At 38.2% G+C, this 13735-nt stretch overlaps 1 protein-coding gene across 10 annotated transcripts in view; it reads left to right on the top strand.

Annotated features, from left to right (window-relative positions):
- The window catches only part of LOC114472031 (sodium bicarbonate cotransporter 3-like), a 52145-nt gene that overhangs the window by 33661 nt on the left and 4749 nt on the right, over positions 1 to 13735 (top strand). For 6 of the 10 annotated variants that reach the window (XM_028461083.1, XM_028461077.1, XM_028461080.1 and 3 more), the window contains 16 exons: positions 2278 to 2393; positions 4108 to 4265; positions 4458 to 4545; positions 5697 to 5843; positions 6033 to 6139; positions 7076 to 7250; positions 8391 to 8524; positions 8604 to 8849; positions 10271 to 10376; positions 10543 to 10704; positions 11772 to 11885; positions 12501 to 12662; positions 12757 to 13008; positions 13089 to 13157; positions 13257 to 13430; positions 13538 to 13675. In XM_028461083.1, the coding sequence (XP_028316884.1) occupies positions 2278 to 2393; positions 4108 to 4265; positions 4458 to 4545; positions 5697 to 5843; positions 6033 to 6139; positions 7076 to 7250; positions 8391 to 8524; positions 8604 to 8849; positions 10271 to 10376; positions 10543 to 10704; positions 11772 to 11885; positions 12501 to 12662; positions 12757 to 13008; positions 13089 to 13157; positions 13257 to 13430; positions 13538 to 13675 (2348 nt within the window). The remainder of the gene's footprint in view (positions 1 to 2277; positions 2394 to 4107; positions 4266 to 4457; positions 4546 to 5696; positions 5844 to 6032; positions 6140 to 7075; positions 7251 to 8390; positions 8525 to 8603; positions 8850 to 10270; positions 10377 to 10542; positions 10705 to 11771; positions 11886 to 12500; positions 12663 to 12756; positions 13009 to 13088; positions 13158 to 13256; positions 13431 to 13537; positions 13676 to 13735) is intronic. The other 4 variants (XM_028461081.1, XM_028461086.1, XM_028461079.1 and 1 more) reach the window with 2 other exon arrangements.

The following is a 13735-nucleotide window of genomic DNA, read 5'->3' as shown; positions in this document are numbered from 1 at the left end:
ACAGAATTCTGAACAAAATGTGTCAGTCGGGCATAAGGGGGAACGTGGATTCAAAAGTTAGAGAAAGGGGGTACTTGAACCAAAAAAGTTCGAGAACCACTGATTTATGATATTCTTTTTAATAATCTAGTGACGCACGTCCAGTATACAATGCTTTGTTTACTTTCAGTTCCTTGTGAGACTTTTTTTGCATACAAATCCTGCAGTGCTCTGACACCACCGTTCCAAAGGCTGGTATGGGGCAGCATTCCAATGTTTAGCCCTACTGAATGAAGTGTGTTGGCAGACATAACCTAATATAATCCCTCCTATATTCCTAAAGGCTTTAGCGGGGATATGAGCAATCAGGCTGCTGTTCAGTACTCACAGTTACCCCCCACTACCCCAAACAGGGTCACTCTCTAAGGCAGATCAATGGAATCAGAATGTGTACAACATTAAGAGGATCATCATCCATAAAAATGAAAGGAAAAGCATGTTTAGATGCACTTCTTTTCATGTTTGTTTGACTGCTAAACAATGGCTGGTGTGTTTGTTTGATTGAAAGAAAAAAGAAGAGAAAATGTGGTTTAAAAAGGGTTTGATGTCAGGGGACAGTGTTGAGTTTCTATCCTTTGAAACGGATACGTCGGTCCATCATTCCACCTCCCCCTCTCATGTCACTCTGAGTGCTAGCTTGTTCTGTATCTGGTATGATATTATGCCATACCAAGTGTTCAAGTGTGTAGCCGGAAATGTTGACACTGCCAAGGGGAGAAGTGGGAGGAAAGTGAACTGGTAGGAGCACAAGCATGTCCTTCAACCATTGGCCAAAAATGACAGGAAATCATGTCGGAATTAATGTTTTTTGGAAATATGAAATCTCTTTTGATGGATTGTGATTGAATATGATCTAGAGGTTGTTATATAGAAGCAGTGCTATTTGTTTATGGGTTTAATTAAATAGAATACACTTTATGAACTAAAGCATCTCCATGAGAAAAATGATTACAATACATATAAATGTATGAAAAACATTAATAATAACATGAATTTATCGCCTACTTTTGGCACCAGGGTTGGGATTAATTATAATTGTAATTGATAATTAATTACAATTATGATGCAAGTATAATTGCAATTGTAATTTTTTTTTTTTTAAATCGGTTGCTGTCATAATCGTAATTAAATTGTAATTGAGTTCAAATAATTGATTTGCTAAGTGTACTTGCCATGGCAATTCTATAAATATTGTCAATTAAAATTTAACACAAAACTCAGGAACCATGTTACAGTTCTATGTACAGTTCTACACATATGGAGTTAACAACAAATTTGTTTCATATAATGGAAAAAAAAAATACATATATATATATAAATCGAGGGGTATGGATAGGAAAGTAATTAGATGATATCTATTAGTTTTTAGTGTATTTTACAGCTGATTTTGGACGCATTATCATAAGAGATGCAAACAGAAAGCTAACACAAGAGGAAGGTTATTACCAGGTTAGGATTTTTATTTCAGGCTCAGTAATTGTGATTAATTGTAACTGAAGTTTAGTAATTGAGAACGCGAGAATTGACTTTAAGGATAAAACATAATTGTAGTTTACTTGTAATTGGGAAAAAATGCTGGTCACTGTATTTGTAAATGAATTATTTTTGAACATGGGTAATTGAAAATTTAATTGTGACTGAAAAATGTAATTCAGCCCAACCCTGTTTGGCACACAAAAAATTCAAGGAAATGCTTTAAACTCGAGGCCCGTGGACTAAATCCAGGTCTTAGAGAATCCAATGTGGCCTAAATCATTGTGTAAATTACCAACTAATTCAGTTATAGATTTCTCAGTTCCCTCCAAATACGCAAATTCAATGAAACTCCACATCAATTTCCAGTGCTTAGTTTTTCCATGCTTACATCACAGTCTCCAATTCAAAAAGTCTTGCAATTATTCCACAAAATATGTCCAAATTAAATAAGAATTTGTCTCAAAAATCAGGGAAAATGAAGTGAAGATGTTGCAGGGACTGATATGTGTCACTTATTGCTTGGATATTGTCTTTGCTTTACATACATTATATATTATTTATTAGTGGAAGTGCAAACTTGGGCCACTAATACTGTTGAAGTGACTTCTGCCTATAATCCCTCTTGAGATCTAACTGGTCCTGAACTAAAATGAGTGTGACACCCCTGCACTGGACTTTAAAGTTGACATTGTGGCCTTCAGGCATTGCCTCTGAAATCCTAAACTCAGTGTAAATCTTCCTCCTTTTCCCTCTCACTCCCAGGACCACTGGTGTCTCAACACTCAGTCCCAGTCAACCTGGATGGAAACAAGATGGTGGAGAGGAGGCCATCTAAAGTAGGGGTCAGTAGAGAAGGCAGCAGTGTCGACTTCAGCAAGGTAACCCGCTCCCAGTACTGAGCACAGAAACCAGTCCATCACGGTGGAATCGACCCACTGACCCATGAGTCTGTCAGTGTCTCATCACTGCCCAAACATCACATCTCAAGCTCCAGTGCCGAGCATCTTTTTAATCTCCATCATCCAAATGAAAGACTTCCTGTTATGTAACTGTTTAGTTTTTTAAATTCCGCCTTCGTCGCATGGCAGTCATCCACTCTCCCTCATCCATGAAATGAAATGGCAGAGTGCTGCGAGTAGTCGCTGTTATAAAATCACACGTAACCACAGCCAAAGACACGCGACGCTGTGTTTATATGAGTCATGGTTTACCAAGAAAGGAATGGAAACAACAGTCTTCTCTTTTCAGAGAGCAAAAGATTGTCGCCATGCTTTGAATCATTCAAATAAAACCACAGAACATATTTATTCATTTCAAAGCAAAAAAAAAGATAATGGCTCACAAAACATGGACAACCTTTGCTCAGTACTTAACGTGGCTTCCACCTTCCATTCATTAGCGACCTGCTGCCATTCCCATGTTCCCATGTGCTCATCTGCTGTGTGTGATCCAGGGCTGGGGTCATTTATGATGCAGGAGGCATCCTCACTATTATTATGTGTTAACTCCTCCTACACCGTTTGTCCCATTTTGACAAATAAGCTATCAAAAAATTCAGAAAGTTCTCAAAATGTATGCTATCGCTTTTGTGATTAGTAACTTTTAAACTTTTTGACTTATTAAATGTTTTCTTTCCCATTCATTTCTATTAGAAATTTGAGTTTTTTCAACTTTTAACCCCTTCATCCCCAGCCATTCTTCAACTGATTTTGACCTTTCAACCTTTAACATGTTCAGCTACCACCTTCAACCCATTTCAACTTTTTAAAAGTTTTTCCAACCTTTTCAACTCATTTAAACATTTTTCAACCTTATGGCTAATGTTCAGTTAATGCTAGGTTAGTGCTAATGTTGGGCTATTGCTAGGCTATGCTAATGCTAGGTTAATGCTAATGCCAGGCGAATGCTAGGCTAATACTAGGTCAATGTGAATGCTGAGCTAATGCTGGGCGAATGCTAGGCTAAAGCTAGGTTAATGCTAGCTGATGCTAAGCTAATGCAGTGCGATGCGGGCCAGCACCTGCATCCTCACTTGCATTTTCTTCAGGAAATGCAAACATTCTAGTTTTAATTGATAATTAATTACAATTATGATGTATTTGTAATTAAAATACATTATAATATCAACTTTTTCCACTACCTGTCTGTGAATCTTAAGGATCATTTTACCATTTTAAAAAAAAATTGAAATCAAGGGGTAAAAACTACACCAAAAATATTATTACCAATATTTTAATTGATTAGGAAGCCTAACGAGGTGACCAAGAGATGAGAAACAAATTAGATGACTTTAAGACATGTTTCAAACTAACCCGTTATCATAAAAGATGCTAACAGAAAGCTAACACAAGAGGAAGATTACGTTTTATGGGCTTATTTATTAGAGGCTCAGTAATTGTGATTAAATGTACTTCCACTTCAGTAATTGAGAACGTCATTGTATTTGACTTTCAGGAGGAAAACAGATAAAAGATAAATAATTGAAGACATAATTGTAATTGAAAAATGTAATTGACCCCAACCCTGGTGTGATCCAATCGTTAGTGTTCTTCTGCATGTTGAAGTGTAAACTTTCCCTATCACTGCTTTCAGGTGGACATGAATTTCATGAAGAAGATTCCTCCAGGGGCCGAGGCGTCCAACGTGCTGGTGGGAGAAGTGGACTTCCTGGAGAAGCCCATCATCGCTTTCGTACGGTTGTCACCAGCCGTGCTGATCACAGGTCTCACGGAGGTACCTGTGCCCACCAGGTGATTCATGAATCTGGGTCTGTAGGAGATGGTTTACCAAAGCTTAAACCATAATTCCCTGATCATGTGGTGTTAATAAAACAACAACCTGCTAAATTGTGGCAGTTTTTATAATCCTGTTTCCCAGTAAAGACACAGGATCTAGAGTGTGAGTGTGTTTAATGATTGTAAAGATGTGTGTTATGTTCCAAGGTTTCTTTTCCTGCTATTGGGTCCACATGGTAATGGACCACAGTACCATGAAATTGGTAGATCCATGGCCACCCTGATGACAGATGAGGTGAGATGACTTTGATCCACTTATATTTATTGTGTTTTCCTAGAACAGACATGGTCAACGAGTGGCCCAGTGGCCATATGCGGCCATCAGTCTAATTTTGTGTGGCCCTAGAAGAAAATGCACAAAATGACAGAAAAATACACAAAACAGCAAAAAATACACAAACTTAACTCTAGAAACACACAAAATGACAGAAAAATGAAACAAAAAAAAGGACAATGAAAATGGGAAAATAATCAAAAAAAAACACAAATGCTCAAAATGATAGGGAAGAAGCAAAAGGACCACAAAAATATATAGAATGACACTAAAGGTTAACAAAAATAGCAGAAAGACAACAAAAATCCACCAAAATGACTCCAGAAATATACAAAATGACAGGAAAATACACAAAAGGTCAACATAAATACACAAAATGATAGGAAAGTAATCAAAAGGACAACAAAAATACATAGAACCTACATACATACATAGGAACACAAAAATAAAATGACAAGAAAGGTTAACAAAATAGCCGAAAGACAACAAAGATTCACAAAAAGACAACCGAAAGTACACAAAGTGACGGAAGAAGACACAAAAATACAACCAAAATACACAAAATGACAAGTAAGGTGCACAAGAATAATAACGATAACGAAAATACACAAAAGGAAACAACAAAAAACACAATGATTGATCAAAAATAGAAAAAAAACAACATGGGTTAGATATACTAAATGGTTCTAAATAGACACAATAACGCAATATACGTATACAAAAAGATGGTAACTACAAAACGGCATCATAAACCAACTAAAATCCTTTGTTTTTTTCCTCTATTAATGCTTAGATTGTTTTTTATTCTAAATACTGACATGAATAATGATAATGTCTGTCTCTGTCCCAGACTTACAACTGTGGTTACAAATAAGATAGATTGTGTATTTTATTGACAAATAATGATTAGACCAAAATCACACTTTCGCTGAGCCTTTTATAACCATTTTTTCAGCTTGTGATCCACTTGTGAAAAGCCCTGGTTTTATAAATGAACGAACCACCCACCGTTGCATTGTGTTACACTGTGTGCCACAAAGAACAGAGGGATTATCAGCCCGCTCTACATCTCGCTTATTATGAAGTCTTAACACCTGAATATTTTTGAATAGATTTTCCACGACGTGGCTTACAAGGCCAAAGACCGCACTGATCTACTCTCTGGGATCGATGAGTTCCTCGATCAGGTGACGGTCCTCCCTCCTGGAGAATGGGACCCCACCATCCGGATCGAGCCCCCCAAGAATGTTCCATCTCAGGTCAGTACTTGTGAATGCAGAGTTACCAATGCCAAGCAACAAATGACACAATATAACAATGATCTCGAGGTTTTTATGTTTATCTCCACATTGTCATCACAATGGCAGGAGCCCGTTTTCACAGCTAATGTCAACAATAATAAAAAAGACCTTTAGTGAAATGTGTTTAAAAGGCTATTTGACCCACAGTCAAAGAGGAAGAGACCCTCCCAGCCTAATGGCACGGCGTCACCTGCTGGCGAGCTGGAAAAAGAAGAGGAACATTGTGCAGGGCCTGAGCTGCAGAGGACTGGACGGTGAGCAGTGCACTGTTCACTGGTTCAGTGTGGATTCAAAAAACAGGCTCGGAAGTTACTTTGAAATAGGGCTGAAGGATTTTGGAAAATAATCTAATTGCGATTTTTTTTCCTCATTATTGCAATTGCGATTTAAAGGTCCTGTATCATTGCTATATTAAGACCTTCCAAAATCAACTCCAGCTAAGTATGGGTAATATTTTACATTTTGCAAAATAACATACTAATTTATTAAGATATATTACTTATTTTCTTTCAACCCGGAAGTTGAGACACACGGTTTCTCGGAGCGCCGCCTCTCCCCGTGTGAGTGCCTCCTTTTTCATGACGTAGCCCTAGAGCCCCGGCAGCATGGGCAACATTCACGCCCACCACACTTTGTAATCAGTTCCAGAGAATGTATTTCAAATATAAAGACAAAGAAGTGAGTATGGCTAACATTTGGCTAGAGGTTTATTTTACTTATGGCTGTGGCGTCTTCATCAGTGGGGTTTATTGTGGGAATCGCTCCGGTTTGAAGACATAATTTACTGGACAATCCACTTTGGAACTGGCCAAGTTTGACCAAGCAGTCTTCTGTAAAGTGACGGTCACAGACTAACGGATGCTGGATGGTGTGTCACGTGCTCCCAGAGATAAATTCCAACCACTTCTGGCGAGTAGACTCTTCTTTAGGAAGTTTGAACAAATTTCGAGGACTTTCGCTGTCGAACATGCATTTTTGTTTACCAGACATTATCGTTTAGTACAAAAACAAAGTCAGTTTCTTTTCCCTGTGCAGAGGGATAAGAAAGGACAATGACCATCCAAACAGATGTTCTTCAGCCGCTCGTATTACTCTAGCACACTTTTTTTTAACATTGTTTTGATTTTTATTTATCTCAAACAATCACAAATATTATCTTTTTGATTTAACTTTCCACTCTTTCCCTTCAGGATATTCGGAGGTCTGATCATGGATATCAAGCGTAAGGCGCCGTTCTACTGGAGTGACATTAGGGACTCATTCAGCCTGCAGTGTCTGGCTTCAATCCTCTTCCTGTACTGCGCCTGCATGTCCCCCGTCATCACGTTTGGAGGTTTACTGGGGGAGGCAACGAAAGGCAACATAGTGAGTCCTCATAAAATACTAGAAATACAGCATCAACATCCACTTCTTATGACGCTAACCAGTTAGCCACTCTACGTGATCCAGAGGTAATCTTTAAACCTTTCCTCCAACTGCAATTATTTATTTATTTTTTTGTCTTTTTCTTCCCAAAAATCTTGTATCGCATTGTTAAACACGAGCCACATTATTATGAACATTATTTTCTGTCATATCGTATTGTAAAATCAGTGTTTCGCCCAACCCCTATTAATTACCAGGTAGTTATTTTAGCTAGGGGAAAAAAACACTAATAATTGCTTGTAAGCAACAAAAAAAAAGAAGTTGTCAAGCCCTGATTACTAGTGTGTAGCCAATTTTCAACTTTAAATGTAAAGATCTAAGGATAATAATACTTGTTTGTGCTGCACTTGACTGAAACTTGAGCTGTTTTACTTAAGAAAGCCCTGCTGTGTCTTTGTTTTTATCTAATTCCATGCATTTATTCAGTAAGAAGATGCAAATATGATATCAAAGAAAATTGATAATTGACACATTAGGGCTGGGATGATATAATTTTGTCCCGATATAAGTTTATCACGATACTTGGGTGCCCATTGTGATTCTATAAGTATTGCAATTTGATTGTAATGATTATTGAAATTTTCATTTCCATATTTTCTCTATTCAAAAGCAACAAAAAATCTATTTTAAACAACAAAACAAAATAAAAATGATTTTGGGGAAAAATATTCATTTTGATTTTATTTATTTTTTTTCACCTAAAAAAGAAGGAGAAAAAAAAAAAGTGCCATATCATGAATAAATTTTTTTTCCTTACTCTTAGTAGATACGGTATGTGATGCTTGTGTGCTGCGTCTTTGCTTCGTTTATCCAGATGAAGTTAAAGCAACTATAGGCTGGTGTACTGTGTATAATATCTGAGTAAACTGCACATTCCAAAGTGTTTAATAGGGTGGAAATATGTCAAGAATATGTCAATGATAACCTCAATACGTCTATTTAATCAAAACTCTCCAAGTTGTAGCTTAAAGTTCTCATTTGTCTCTTTTCTCTGTCAGCTTTTCCTTCTCTGTTCTCCTTTGTGTGAACTCCCAGTTCTCCCTTTCTCGCTCCCTCACTCCGTCCCCTCTCTGTCCACAGAGTGCAATAGAGTCTCTGTTTGGGGCGTCGCTGACGGGAGTGGCGTACTCTCTATTCGCAGGCCAGCCTCTCACTATCCTGGGCAGCACCGGGCCTGTCCTCGTGTTTGAGAAGATCCTCTTTAAGTTCTGCAGGTGAGATGGCTCCAATGGATGATAATGGTACTTGTATTTCTTCCGCTCACTCTCACGTTGACCTTTTCCTTCCTCTCAGTGACTACCACCTGTCCTACCTTTCTCTTCGGACCAGCATTGGTCTTTGGACGGCCTTTTTGTGTCTCATCTTGGTAGCCACCGATGCTAGCTCGTTAGTGTGCTACATCACACGCTTCACGGAGGAGGCGTTCGCAGCGCTCATCTGCATCATCTTCATCTACGAGGCGCTGGAGAAGCTCTTTCACCTCGGGGAATACTTTCCCGTCAACATGAACAACAACTTGGATAACCTGACTCTGTATTCGTGAGTAAACAATTGAACATTCATTCACTTTATGACAACTAATTTTTTTTATTTTGAAATAGACAACTGGTACATTTACAAACAACAAGTTTCTAACTTATTATTTTTTTTAATTTTTACAGCTGTATCCATACTGTGTTGTGATTGGCGTAGGGCTGCTCGATTATGGCTAAAATGAATATCACAATTACGTGGATCAATATTTTAATCATGATTATTTATCATTTTAGGGAAAACATATGTAATTTCATTTGACTACTTTTTAACAAACAATATGTGAACATTTTAGAGTGCAAAAAGAAAAAGCTTTAAACAACAATATTGATAAATACTAACATTTACGCAAGAATTTGACAAAATTTACTATGGGCTAACTATTAACACACTGTTGTGCCCTATTCGCACGGGATTAGTTTTACTTTGGGACCACATGTGATTTGTAATAATTGCAGAGAATGTCTGTGATGTTAATCCCGTGCGAATCGGCCATGTCAGTAATTTGTAAATTAAAAATTCCCCCGCAAATTACCTACTATATTTTGCTGAACTCCGAGGTCCTGTGATAATACTAATCTAATGGGAATAGGCCGCTCTGTGATTTGAACAGAAATGGGCGGGATCTGATGCGTGATTACGCGTTGTTTTGTTTCTGGGATGCATGTATTTTTATTTTTTATTAATTTTAAGGTTTCTTGTCGCATCCAATGTCTACTTTTCTTCTTAGCGCCCGCCGTGTTGAAAATAATGTGAACAAATGTTACGCAATACGCAGCGCGTTGACATCATATCCGGGAGATGTCTGTAAATTTCAGCAAAATCTCAGGCTTCGGTTATCCCGTGCGAATGCGCCACATAAAAAGCAGACATTGGGGGGTCATTTATTTATTACATGGGGTCCCCAGATAATACTTATTTAGAGTGCCACTCCTTGAAAACAATTACAGCGTATAAAGAAAAGTTAAAAAGACTTTAACTTGTGAAGTGTCTGAGTCTTTTGAAAAGCACTAAATAAAATGTATTATTATAATTCCTGCTGGTTTTAGGCCCAGAATTCCCACTCTAGCTAGATTTTGATGGAATATATTTTCAAGAGCTTCAAAAACCTCGTCCCAAAATTGTCTTTGTTTTTTACATGCCTCAGAAAATTGTAAATGTGAGCAGTGTTGCCTATTTGTGTGCCACAGTTTCTCCAACATTTATGATTCCCATTTAGTTACAATTTCCAGTGTTTGAAGGTGTGGTATATGACTTTAAGCAAAGTAATATATCTGGTAATGTCTCCAGTGTTCATCATTTTTGGTGAAAATCTGCCATTTTAGGAACAGATTTCAAAGGATTCTCAGCAGACTACATGTTCAGTTGTGTTGCAGCAGGATTGAAGTGTTGTCTTTTGATTGTGTGTCTGATAAATAAAATAACAGGTGCCAGTGTTCCCCACCATTCAACGCTTCAGAGAAGCTCCTGCAGCACTGGAACAGCACAGGCTACACCCCCGAGTCCATCCCGTGGGATGATCTCAATGTATCGGTGAGGCGGACTTACACTGACCTCTAGTGTTGCCCACAGTAAACACAAGCACATGCAATGCAGGATTTTGTGTTTCAGTAAACCATCTAATTAATGAATGAATTAAACAACTCAAGTTCAAATATTCTTGTGTAAATTGTGATTTGTGGCTCTTCTTCTTCTACAGATGTGTAAATCGCTCCATGGGGAATTCATAGGTGCTGCCTGTGGCCACCATGGGCCTTACATCCCTGATGTTCTCTTCTGGTCCATCATCCTCTTCTTCACCACCTTCTTCTTGTCTTCATTCCTTAAGCAGTTTAAGACAGAGAGATACTTTCCCACAAAGGTCAGACCTGAGTTTACTTGTGTATCTATGAAGGAACCGTCAGCATTTTGTTATTAGTCATAAAAGAAGAATAAAGAATTTAATCTAAGCAGGAAATCATCATTTATATACACAGCCAGTGATGAGTTCAGGTGTGATAGGAAATCTGATGCACTAGTTAATATGGTATTTGAATCAAGAGTCCCTTTAGCAGAGAGGTTCACAATCTTTTTGGGGTCGTGACCCCATTTTGATATCAGACATTTCTGCTGACCCCAAAGATATTTCTTCAAGATTTAGTTTTTAGTCATGTTTGTTATAGTGTGTTAAAAATACAGAGTAGCCAGGATTAGTGCACAAAGTGGCACGAAGCACCACCTCAGATATTTTTATACTGCATTTTATTTTAACTAGATTTATATTTGAGAAAGTTTAAGTGTAGAATACAGCTGTTTGATATTGTGTGTGATGTGTTAATTTGAAAATGAATAATAATTTTTAAAAAACTAGACATTTAAGGTGACCCCATTTTAATTCAAGGCGACCCCACATGGGGTCACGACCTCAATGTTGAAAAAAAACTGCTTTAGCATTTCAGTAAATCTTTCTATTTAAGTACATTACAGATTCCCACCCTGAATGTCAGAAATTTATCTTAAAAACTAAAGATTACAGATGCATTGATTTCTTTTTTTTTTTCTCCATATTATCTTTATTATAGATATATCTGTATTAGTAATTCGATCAATATTTATGTTTAATTCTAAATAGGTCATTTTCAGCTTAGATTTGTATTAATGATTAGGGGGAAAACACCCGATGGGGGAAAAATGAGTAAAAGTTTTTTGTGTGAGGTAGTCATATGTGTGAAACACATCGGAAACAGATTGAACCAAAGCTTCCCATGTGATTTCATGAGGGATAATTGTGTTTATTCCTCATCATAAACAGCTGAGTCACTCTAAATAGCTACGGTTTCCAATGTTGATCAAAAGTGATGTGACTTTAGGGATTATTGTTAGTGCAGAATAACTGACGCAGTTGTTCCTCCCTCTTTGTGTGCGTGTGTGTGTGTGTGTTCTATGTAGGTGCGTTCCACTATCAGTGACTTTGCTGTGTTCATCACCATCATGATCATGGTGATGGTGGACTATCTCATGGGGATCCCGTCCCCTAAACTAAACGTTCCTGACCGCTTTGAGGTAGGCTCACGCCCCATGTTTGTCTCTTTGATGTTCAAAGTGTAAAGTGATCAAAGGTGTCCTTCCTTTATTCATGATGATACGGCTACACATACATGTTAAAAACCAGAGCTGGGTATCGCCAGGTACCATACGATATGATACATCACAATAATTTTTTTCCCCACGATAACAATTTTTTCACGATTCAGCGATTTTGCGATAATCGATATATATTGTGGGAAATTTCATCTACGATACATTACGATATCTATGTCATTGAAGAAATTCTGAATTTATTGACTGCACTGAATCCATTTCACAGGAATAACAAAACATTGTCAATCAATTTCACATAAAACAGTGTCTACTGCACAGTGGCTCTTTTTAACGCGCACACACACACACACACACACACACACAGTGTAAATTTGTAAATATCTACTGGACTTGAATTGAGGTTTATTTACATGTAATCCATTTAAAAGGTGGATATCATCTATTAAAAGTATGTCTAAGGTTGTTTATCATCGGTGCCATTTATTTGGCCTTATATCTGACATGTGAGATTTAAATATTTCTATCAAATGACTATATGCTTCATGCAGTAAATACAGTCCAAACTGTTTTCCACAGCCAACGTCTAAAAACCGAGGCTGGCTGATGGACCCGTTAGGAGATAATCCATGGTGGACGCTGCTCGTTTCAGCCCTTCCTGCTCTGCTCTGCACCATCCTCATCTTCATGGACCAGCAGATCACTGCAGTCATCATCAACCGCAAAGAGCACAAACTTAAGGTCAGCACTAAAACAAAGCAGAAGGCTAGCTAATTAGCCAATTCTTTGTGTATAATCCAAGCCACGCCTCTTTTGCTCCTTGTTTGTCCCACAGAAAGGCTGTGGCTATCACCTGGACCTTCTGGTTGTCTCAGTAATGCTGGGAATTTGCTCCATCATGGGTCTGCCGTGGTTTGTGGCTGCGACCGTTCTCTCCATCTCACACGTCAACAGCCTGAAGGTGGAGTCGGGTTGCTCCGCACCAGGAGAGCAACCCAAGTTTCTGGGAATCCGGGAGCAACGGGTCACTGGGTTTATGATCTTCGTCCTCATGGGTTGTTCTGTTTTCATGACGTCAGTACTCAAGGTACAGAGGAGATGTTTGATGTTTTTAAGGCCCAATAAGGGGAGTTATTAAGTTTTTGTTTTATAATTTGCCTTTTACAGTTTATTCCAATGCCCGTCCTGTATGGAGTTTTTCTCTACATGGGTGTTTCCTCTCTCAAGGGCATTCAGGTAAAATCCCATTTTTCTTTTCCTCTTTGCAAATGTCCTGCCATGTTTCCTCTGATGAATGGATAAATGAGTGATCTCCCATTTGTTTCTCCTCTGAAGTTCTTTGACAGAATCAAACTGTTTGGTATGCCCTCCAAGCACCAGCCCGACCTGATCTACCTGCGCTACGTGCCACTGTGGAAGGTTCACGTCTTCACCTTAGTGCAACTCACCTGTTTGGTTCTTCTCTGGGTCATCAAAGCCTCCGCAGCTGCAGTTGTGTTCCCCATGATGGTAAACCATTAGTCCACGCTCATAAAAAATCCTGAGAGGATCATGGTGGCAAAAAAAAAAAATTAAGTAGAAAAATCCTGCTGTGTGTTTGTGTTGTGCGTGTCCAGGTTCTGGCGCTGGTCTTTATCCGGAAGCTTCTCGACCTCTTCTTCACCAAGAGAGAGCTGAGCTGGTTGGATGACCTGATGCCAGAAAGCAAGAAGAAAAAAGAGGACGACAAGAAAAAGAAAGCTCGTGAAAAGCTGGTAAAGATACGTTTTTATGATGTGTAAAAAATAATCATGTTATTGATATTTATTTTAAGG

This window comes from Gouania willdenowi, chromosome 11, assembly GCF_900634775.1.
Source record: "Gouania willdenowi chromosome 11, fGouWil2.1, whole genome shotgun sequence".
In the NCBI taxonomy this organism is placed as follows: domain Eukaryota; kingdom Metazoa; phylum Chordata; class Actinopteri; order Blenniiformes; family Gobiesocidae; genus Gouania; species Gouania willdenowi.
Note: the sequence above shows the minus strand (reverse complement) of the source record. Positions and strands in the feature narration are given on the sequence as shown.